Here is a 10,554-nt window from a genome sequence, read left to right as displayed (position 1 = left end):
GGAAATGTGACAGATGCACAGGCAAACCCAAGAATGACAGAAGTGTCACAAAAACACCAGTGGTTTTCATTTGTGAGTCACTGGAACCTCCTGACCCTGAACCTGGCAGTGAGGTTAACAACAGAGAAAGACCCCAGGTGGAGAGTATCCAGGTTCACAGGTGCACACAAAGTCACTGGTAATCCCCACCTCCTTGTGAAACCACTTAGAAAAGCAAAATTGTCCTTCTGAATCCAGGAGACTCTACCTGCTCCCATGGTCCCATTGTTTTCCTGTCACCCTCAGCCTCACTGCACATCATTTAGTTTCTAGCAATCTGAGCAGTGTCTAAAGCCACGAACTCTGCAATTCCAGATGGGAAACGTGTCCCAAGACTTCATGTCTTCAAACCCAGAAGTCATGTTTGTATTTACAGCCAACAAGAATAAAGTCTGTGTCCTGGAACATAGATACAGTACTCACCAGATTTTTGGCAACATCATAGTAAAGAAGATCCTCTTGGGCTGCCTAAGGCCCTGAGTGTATGCATGAGAGTAGAACAAGGTTGATGATATCTCTGTCTGCAGAAAAACCAAGGCATTGATACACCCTCCAGAGGGGCAGGATACTGCTGCACATCCATCATGATCAAGTTAGCCTAGTGGTACAAAAAGCTCTTCAAGAAGGACATGGAGAGTCATTGTTGTCTTCTTCATCTCCTCCTCCTCCTCTTCCTCCTCCTCCTCCTCCTCCTCCTCCTCCTCCTCCTGTCTTCTTCTTCTTCTTCTTCTTCTTCTTCTTCTTCTTCTTCTTCTTCTTCTTCTTCTTCTTCTTCTTCTTCTTCTTCTGCTGCTGCTGCTGCTGCTGCTGCTTCCTCCTCCTCTGCCTCCTCCCCCCCCCTCTCTCTCTCTCTGTCTCTGTCTCTCTGGGACCTAATGCAACCAGGTCTCCATGAACACTTTACCCAGCTTCCTCCACTGAACTGCATCTCAGGTGTATTTTTGGATTTTTTTATTTTCTTTAAAGCCAGTACCTAGATTAGAAACCAGAACTCCACTACTGATTTCTGTGCTCAATCCGCAATCCTTATTAATACTATTTTTGTTTGTTGGCTTTTGAGGCAGGGTTTCCATATATATGGCAATGGCTATCCTGGAAATAGCTTTTTAGACCAGGATGGCCTAGAACTTCCAGATCCACCTGCCTCTGCCTCCCTAGTACTGGCATTAAGGTGTGTGCTACCACACCCAGCAGTACTGTTTTTTCTAAATCACAGAAGACTGAGTTCCTTGGGCTAACTTGAGCTTGAGACCCTCCTTCTTTTTCCTCCTCCATAGAAGTTAATTGCCGTCCTGTGCTAATGCTGGGTTGGGGGTTTCACAGTTGAACAGCCAACCGGGCATGGTGGTTCATATATGTCATCCCACCCATCAGAATGCTGAGACAGAGGACTGTTTATAGTGTAGGGATAGTGTGGTCTACAAAATGAGTTTAAGGCATTATGAGCTACCCAGTAACATCTAAACAAAGAAACAAACAGTACAATGCCATACCTCTGGGATTTTCTGTGAAAAAAAATAAGTTTTGTTTTTCAAGTTTCTTTGATTTTCGAAAGAAGTTCTTAGGCTATGTAGGCAGGATGACATTGATTATCCGTTTCTCTATTTCTACCTCCATATGGAGGTATTCCAAGTGGCACTACTGTGCCCCATTTAATGGAATTCACAGATCGAACTGCGGGTCTCAAGTGTGGTAGAAAAGCAGTGTCAAGTGATGTAAAACCCAGGAAGCTAGGGACCCAGGAATTGCTATGTGAGGGCTATGTAGTGAGTGGCATGCTCTGTGAAAAAAATAAAACAATCCATCTGAAACCTAAAACTGGAAAGATGACACTTAAGCAATACTATGTTTATGTGAAATTCACACCTGATCACTTGTAACTCCATATCTACAAGTCCTTTATGTGTGCAAGCCACTCATACTCATTAGTTTATCCATGGTGCTGAAGAGCAAACCCAGGAGCCCAATGCAAGCAGTGCAAGTGTTCAACACTGAGCTGAAACTCATCCTCAAGCTCTAGGCACTCTTGTTACCATGTAAAGCTGAAGATGGATCCAGGGCCTCACAGGTACCAAGCAAACACCCAGCCCATGAGTGTATCTGTTTTAACTAGGGGGTTAGTTTTGTTAACTAATAAATGTTGCTTTGGGGGGGGAGGGTGGTTTCAGACAGGGTTTTCTGTGGCTTGGGAGGCTGTCCTGAAAGTAGTTCTTATAGATCAGGCTGTTCCCCAACTCAGAGATCTCCCTGCCTCTACCTCCTGAGTGCTGAGATTACAGGCATGTGCCACCAACACCTAGTTTAAACTTGTCTTTTTAATCAACTGTCATTTAGGGACACACACATGCAACAAATGTTGTGTGGATTGATGCATTTGAAAGCAGGTGTCCACACAGAACCCATCACCTGGAGCTGGACTTACAGGCAGGTGTGAGCCACCTGATATGGCCACAGTAAACTGAACTTGAACCCTCTGAAAGAATGCCTCCCCTGTGCTTTTAACTTTTGAGCCATCCCCCTGGCTCTGGTGTCCCTTTCTGTGTCCCAGGCTAGCATGGATATATAGTCTGCCCTAGAGGATAAGTGTATCTTATTGCCTGAATTTGGACATGTTCCCATTTTTATTTCTGTCCAGAGTCCTTACAAAGAGTTAGTGTATAAGATCTAGACAACAATAATGGCATTTAAACACAGGACCATCATTCTATGTGTTTAGGAAAGATACCAATGATGAAAACTGTGATACAGAATTATTTTATTGCTGCTTCATTATACAGAAAATTGAGAATGCAATGGGTAGGCATAGGAACATTTTAAACCCACAATTAATAAAGAGACTACAACTGAAGACTTCAAATAGAGTTCCTTGGTTCATTAGATCCCTGAAACCAGCTGAGAGACTTTCCATACCCTGAATATCCAAAGGAGGCTAATAACTTAGGAAAGCCCAGGTGCAGAGCATCCAAATCAGGAAGTCATGTTCCCTATTTACTGCCAGCAAGGACAAAGTCTGGGCCCAAGGTCATAGACACAACGCATACCACATTGACTGCAGGGTTTGGTCGCAAAGATAATACTCTTGGGCTGCCTCTGGGCCCTGAGTGCATCCATGAGCTCAGGACAAAGTTGGAGGAATCTTTCTGTGTCAATGAATCCGAAGTCATCATAGCACTCCACAGGGGCAGGGTACTGCTCCGCATTCATCTTGCTCCAGTTGGCTGTGTGCAGCAAAAGGTCCTTCAGAATGGGCACAGAGAATTTATTGTCAGACAGGTTGACCTTGTTGAGCTGGGTGCACCGGCTGAGGGCAGGTATGAGGTCAGTGAGCGGAGAGTCCTCCATTCCACAACCCTGCAAATCCAGGGACTGCAGAGTATGCGCCACAGTCTCTAGCAGATTTTGGAGAGGCATAGAATCTGCAGCCAATAATCCCACACCTCTCATGGCCAGATGTTTGAGCTCACAGAGGTGTTCACAACGGGAGATACTATTCATGTCAGACTCTGACATAAAGTAGCCACTGATGGAGAAACTCTCCAAGGGGCTTCTCAGGCACCTAGGGATAAACAAAATGGTTAGTTCAAACAAAAGGTTTTGGAGAAGACTGTGTCCCCTGAGCTTAAAAAGAGGCCATTGGGCCACATAGCTCAAGGACAGTTTGACCACATGAACAAAGTAGACTACTGGGTGCTGCCTAGTGCTGTCTACTACATCAAATCACACCACCAACTTTCACTGTAATTGCACCCAGTGACAGGCAGGAACCATCCACCCACTAATCCTTAGGTAAAGAGCAAGGTTTGCTCTAGTAGCTGACCCAGCTCTCTATCTTGCTTACCTGAGGAGCTTTTTCACCTGGTTTCTCAGAAAGAAGACGCCTTTCAAGGAGAGATGCTGAAGACAGTGCAGTCTGGAGAACTGAGACATGAACTTCCTGACACAATCCATTTCACTCTTTGCTGTCCTGTTGCCAGGCCCAATGGTGTTTTCATAGAGGTCGGTCATGGAGAGTTTGCGAAGACTTCCCATGTGGCCAAGGTAGGTAGCAAACCATGTCAGTGTGTATAGGTCAAACTCTGTCAGTTCTAGTTCCTCAACGGGCCATGGCTGGAAAACACTCAAGATCTCCTTGACGTTGCTTAGAGGCATATCCCAGATCTTCATCTTTGCACAGCAGAGCTGTAAGGAGCCTTTTCTCTCCAGGGCCCACTGCAAGAAATATGCTTCCTCTTCGTCCAGTCCACGTCTGAGACAGAGGTCAGCTATGACCTTCAGGCGCCGCCTCACTGCATATCTTGGAAGGACCTTCACTACTTGCTCCTCATCCCCACTCTCTAATGAGCAGTCCCCATCCTCTCTTCCAGTCCATATGGTCCAGAAATCATGTCGTAGCTTCCTGAGATCCAGTACCTTCATTTTGTTCCTCCTGTGAGTGAAAGGGTGTCAAGTGTCAGCAAACTTGACAGAATCCAACAGTGAGACAGTTTCACTACATATCCATAATCGAATTTCTTCCACCCTGCCAAGGACTTAGTCACTTTCAGCACGCAGTGTCCAATATGGGAACTCTGTATGCTACGGAAGCTTCCCCTGGGCTGCATCTATCTGGAGACATGACAGTGTTCCCTCCACTAAGTTAGTCTGTTTCTACCTAGTCCCTTTATTAGTGGTTGTGGGAATGCCAGGGACGGCCTCACTGTATTGTGGCTCCATCTCCCTAAGCTCTAATCCCCACTCCATTGGCTTACTACAAGGAATCAATAGCGTTCAAGGCTCTGCATCCCTGCATGAGGATCCCATGAGAAGCCTCTGAGCCACTTCCCATGCTCTTTGCCTGGACCCTGAAGTCTCTTCCTTGTGTACCCATGTGCTCCAGTCTCCAGTACTTGGTTCTTGCTTACCTGGGGTGAAAGTTTCTTGCCAGCTGCATGTCTACTCCTTCAAGTACAGCCTGGAAGGTTTCTAAGTTGGACGTCTTCATCAATGTCCCCACAGGGAGGCAGGGGAAAGGCCAGGCTGCCACCATTGCCTTCACCATCCTAGTGTGTCTGCCTTTGAAGGCATCCTGGAACACTGCTGTGAAGAGCTCCATGGGCAGTTGTTCCACAGCAGAGATGGCCAATTCCTCATTTCTCAGCAGAGCCTGCCTTGCCTGTTTCAGGAGTGTGGGCAGGGTCTGAAGGCTCATCATGAAGGGTCTGCAGTCAGAAAGGTTCTGGGGAAGCATTAAGAGAACAACATATTATCAGGACAAAGTTTAGAAATCTTTCTCACCCAGCACAGGAACTGGTCAAGTCAGAGTTTATTTGCTCTGGCAATGGTAGAGACACCAACTTAAACCATGGTCCTCACTGGTGTTTTGAAGCCAGACTCCCTTACTGGCAGCAAGGGAGCCTCTCCGTCCATAATGGACTCATGAATTCTAGGTCAAAACAACTCATGAGCCACCCTTTCTCAAAAAAACAAAACAAAACAAAAAGTGCTGGGCGTTGGTGGCTCACGCCTTTAATCCCATCACTCCTGAGGCAGAGGCATTCGGAACTCTGTGAGTTCAAGGCCAGTGTGGTCTACAGAGCTAGTGTTAGGATAGCTACACAGAGTCCAAAGGTATGCAGAGAAACCCTGTCTTGAAAAAAAAAAGAAAGAAAAAGAAACAAAGATGTGTGCTCTGGAGGTCTGCTTGAGCCCAAGTTACACAGAAACACTAACTTGAATGTAGCACAGTACAAAGGAACATTCTAGGGATCTCAGCTTCATGAAACTGGCGGATCTTGATTTCCATCCTACATAGAACTACAAGGGACAGTTCTAGGTCAGTTTGAACAACCAAAAAACCCTTCTCTCAAAAGGATTAATTATCATTAATAATCATAGTGAGCTCAACAAGCTATCATAAAAAGACATTTGAGATGAAGGTAAAACTTCATTTAGAATTATAGCCAGTGTCATCAGTGTGTTCATCTGGAGACAGAAATCAAAATTTTCTGTCTAATCTTGGTTCTAAAGGACCCTACATCACACTGCAAGACCCAAGGGAGGACAATTACTCACCAGTTCTGAGCACTTAGGACAGGTCCCTTATCCCAGCTGAATCATGCATTTCCTCCAGCTCTAGGTCTCAGAGTGTCTTAGGTGGCGCTCCTGAAACATTTATACACCTCTCCCGCTCACCTCCTACTGCAGCCCCGCCTTCCAACCCCTAACTGCTATTTGATTGGATGGTACAGTGTCCACCATTTTAATTCAATAGATAAAGTTCAATCATTTCCCCACCTCTGGAGTGCGTGTCATGACTGAGGTTTTGTAGGCAGACAAAGATTTCATCAACATTACTCTGCTCATGGATGCACTCAGGGCCATAGGCAGCCCAAGAGGATCTTCTTTGCTACAGTTTCTGCTAGAAATCTGGTGAGGAATGTGTCTATGGACTGTAGCCCAGACATTGTTCTTGTTGGATTTAAATATGAACATGACTTCTGGATTTGAAGACATGAAGGCTGGGAACACATTTACCATCTGGGATTGCAGAGTTCATGGTTTGGACATGGCTCAGATTGTTTGAAACTGATGTGGAGTGAGGTGGATCTTGGAGGCTGAGGATGACAGGGAGAACAATGGGACCATGGGAGAAGGTAGAGTCTCCTGGATACAGAAGAACAATTTTGCTTTTCTAGGTGGCTTCTGTCAGGGAGGGATTACCAGGGACTTTATGTGCAACTGTAAACCTCTCTCCACCTGGGGTCTTTCTCAGTTGATAACCTCACTGCCAAATTCAGGATCAGGAGCGTCCAATGACTCAGAAATGAAAAACACGGGTGTCTAATGAGTGAAGCACAGGTCCAGGTCTCATTGGCAGCAAAAGCTTTTGTGATACTTCTGTCATTCTTGGGCTTTGCCTGTGCATTTTTCAAATTCACTTTGTGTGGCTGTTCAATTATTTGCACATTAAATGTGACCATGGGAGAGCTTTTCCAATTACCCATGTATCTTGTGATGGTATGGGTAGAGGAGAGTTGCCCCATACTCATCAACACCTGAGGCAGCTGTAAGTGCTGACCCTGTGGAGATAAGAGTAGGAGAACCATCCGTGACCCCCACCAGCTGCCATACTCCGGGAAGCAGCACAATAGAGCCAATGCTGTTAGCACATGTGTAGGTGTGCCAGCCTTGAGACTATGACCATCTCCCACATGGGGGAGCAACCCTACAGCTGCCCAGACCCAAACCCGGGGTTATGACTTGGCCTGCCCCAACATCCACCCCATCTGTGATCTTGCAGAGCAAGTGAAGTGACCTGAGTCTCAGATCTAAAGCTGCAGGATCTCCACAACAAAGGATGGCAGCAGGATGTCCTGGGAGATTCCTAGTGGGGACCCAGCATTGAACCTGTATTAACACCAGGGGCCTTGATCTGACCAAGGACTCTGCAATGAACCAGGGAAGTAGAGATGTATGGACAAAGGGTACATGGCATGACTTGTTGCATTGCAAATATCATGATTTTTTTGTATTTTGTTTTTGTTTTTTCTCATTTTGTTTTCTTCCATTTTCCTCTATATTTTCATTTACTTTTTTTCCGCAGGGGGGGGGAGAGTTTGAGACAGGGTTTCTCTTGTCTCTAGCTAACAGAAATCTGCCTGCCTCTGCCATGCAAGTGCTGGCATTCAAGGCATTCCTTGGACCTGCTTGTGTGACACAAATGCCCTGCTGAATTTTTTTTCTTCAGGGGCTGTGGGTGATGCAAGGACAGATGGTTAGGGATGCATGCGATAAATGAATGGGATCCAGATAGGTGATGTGAAAAACCTCAGAGAATACATAAATAAACTTTATAAAAAATAAAAGGCACTTATGGATAAATAGTCACAAGGAAATCAGATGTCTATTTTGCATAAACCCTCTCCTATTCTGTATCATCTGTTCAGCTTTAGGTTTTTAGAGGTGTTATCTCTCTCTCTCTCTCTCTCTCTTTTGTTTTGTTTTGTTTTTTCTTTCTTTAAAAAGGTTAGCTAGCCTTATAAACCATCCTAGAGCCTTCATCCAGTAGCTGATGGAAGCAGAAGCAGACACTCACAGCTAAACACTGAGGTGAACTCTGGAATCCAGTTACAGAGAGGGAGAAGTGATAAGCAAAGGGGTCAAAACCAGGCTGGGGAAACCCACAGAAACAGCTGACCTGAACAAGGGGTTGCTCGTGGACCCCAGACTAATAGCTGGGAAACCAGCATAGGGCTGTTCAAAATCCCCTAAAAATGGGTGTCAGTGAGAATGCCTCAGTAATCTACGGAGCCTCTGGTAGTGGATCAGTATTTATCCCTAGTATATGAGTGGACTTTGGGAGCCCATTCCACCTAGAGGGATGCTCCCCCAGCCTAGACACAGAGGAGAGGGTCTAAGCCCTACTCCAAATGGTATGATAGATTTTAAAGATTCCCCAATGTAAGGCCCCACCCTCCCTGTGGAGTAGAAAGGGGTTGGGATAGGGGTTCAGTGAAGGATAGAGGAGGAGGGGAGACAGAAGGAATTGAGATTGACATATAAAACAGACTTGTTTTATTTAAATTTTAAAAAAGGGAGGGAAAAAAGCTTAGCTAAATGCTCTGGGAAACTTCCCTGTTAGCCTCTGACTCAGTGAGCCAGTTGAGGTCCCAACTTGACTTGTTATATTGCAGTTCCAGAGTCCTTTGTCTGGAAGTCTACCGGGTCCTCATGACATGGGCATAACACCACCATACCTGTTTCCTTATAGCTCTTTTAACTTGGACATTGTGGAGATCAGTCTGTACCCTGCTCTCTTGCTCCATAGTGTAAAAAAGGTTGATAAACTACACTAAGGACGGCACCACTACCTTAGACAGAAAGATACAGGTGATGAAAAACTGCTGAGAGAAAGCTGAGCTTGAGTCTGACCTCTTAGACCACTCTGGCATCCTGAGAGCAGAAAGACATGGGGGATATGGAACCTGAAATGGCCATCTCTGTAGCTTGACAAGACTTCCAGTGGATAGAATAGAACACGAAGCCAGCCACATTACTTTCAACCTACAAATTGTGCATCCTGTAAGAAGCGCTGGATATAGGAGACACAGAACTTGTGGGAGTGGACAACCAAAGACTGGTTCAGCTTCAGACCACTGCCATAAGAGAGAGCCAACCTCTGACATTGCTGGGAGTGCCTGGACACAGAGGCAGGACAGCCCAGAGACCAAGGTTAGGAACAAACACTCTGGCAATACTATCAATGTAATGCTTCCTTACTGATATTCTGCTATACTCATAAATTGTTGCCTACCCCAACTGTCATCTGAGAGGCTTCATCCAGCATCTGATGGAAACAGATGTAGAGACACACACAAACATTCAGGGAATCCTGAAGAACAGGAGGAAGAATTGTAGGAGGTAGAAGGATCAAGGTCATCATTAGAAAAAACACAAAGCCAACTAACGGGGGCCCATAGGAGCTCACAGAGATTGAAGGGACAGCAAGGGGGCCTGCATGGAACTAACCAAAGCCCTCTGCATATATGTGATAGTTGTGTAGGTTGGTCTCCTAGTGGAACACCACAGTTGGAGCATGGGCAGTCTTATTCCTGATGGCTTTGTACCCTCATCCTCATACAGGGTTGCCTCAGCCAGTCTTCACCTTGTCATGCCATGTCTGGCATGGAGGAGTCGATGTAGGGGTCGGAGTATGCAAAGAGAAGATGGGGAGGGATTGGGAGGAGACCAAGGAGGGCAAACAAGAAAAGGAATAATATATATTTAAAAACTGCTGAGACTTATGATTTATCTTTCTTAGGGATGAGAACCCTCATGGTTATCCAAGAAAATGTCCTAAAAGTGGATACATACAACTCTAGATGGACTCAAGATTGGATTTATGTATCATTGTCATATAAATAAATCAATAGCCATTAAGATAAGAGACCATAACCTTGATACTTATGCTGAAGGGAAGAAAAGGGAGGAATTGTATGAAGCAGAAAATGATGTAATTATGATTTTATTTTAAAAAGTATCTTTGGTCTCCGTGTGCCCCCTTTTTATAATAGCAGTGTATTCCACCTGTATTCAAATGCCAGAAGGCTCCCAATAATTTTCATAATTTTTCCATTAAAAATTTCCCATTTATGGTTTGGGTTTTGGTATTGTACTTCTGTATATGTACATGTATATACATATATACATATGTACATATTTTATGTCTGAATATGTACATGTGTCTCTGTGAGTATAGGCTGGGGGAGGGGCCGCCAGTGGCCACTGGAGGGCTTAGGATCCTCTAGAGCTAGAAATGAGAGCTGGTCTGAACTGACAGACATGGCCTCTGGAAACCAAATTCTGATCCTCTGCATGAGCAGTAATTCCTCTTACCTGCTACACCATCTCTCCAGCCTAGACAATTACTTCACACAAATACTACTTCTTAGCAGATTGGCTAATCCAACCAGAAGGAAATGGAGGGATGGCATGAAACATTGGAACAGAAAGGCATCCCTTGTAGTTATTAGATGT

The 10,554-nt window shown here is 45.2% G+C and overlaps 1 protein-coding gene across 1 annotated transcript in view; it reads right to left on the bottom strand.

Moving 5' to 3' along the window:
• Window positions 1-2,841: 2,841 nt before the first annotated feature.
• Window positions 2,842-10,554, bottom strand: part of LOC113832346 (PRAME family member 8-like) — an 18,694-nt gene continuing 10,981 nt past the window's right edge. Inside the window, exons 2-5 of the mRNA XM_035453054.1 lie at window positions 7,019-7,097; window positions 4,941-5,237; window positions 3,878-4,465; window positions 2,842-3,595 (exon numbers count right to left, since the gene is read on the bottom strand). Of these exons, the coding sequence (XP_035308945.1) occupies window positions 3,028-3,595; window positions 3,878-4,465; window positions 4,941-5,237; window positions 7,019-7,097 (1,532 nt within the window). The 3' untranslated portion in view covers window positions 2,842-3,027. The remainder of the gene's footprint in view (window positions 3,596-3,877; window positions 4,466-4,940; window positions 5,238-7,018; window positions 7,098-10,554) is intronic.

The sequence above is a fragment of the Cricetulus griseus genome (genome assembly GCF_003668045.3).
Source record: "Cricetulus griseus strain 17A/GY chromosome 1 unlocalized genomic scaffold, alternate assembly CriGri-PICRH-1.0 chr1_1, whole genome shotgun sequence".
In the NCBI taxonomy this organism is placed as follows: domain Eukaryota; kingdom Metazoa; phylum Chordata; class Mammalia; order Rodentia; family Cricetidae; genus Cricetulus; species Cricetulus griseus.
The sequence above is the reverse complement of the archived record's forward strand: the minus strand, read 5'-3'. Positions and strand labels throughout refer to the sequence as shown.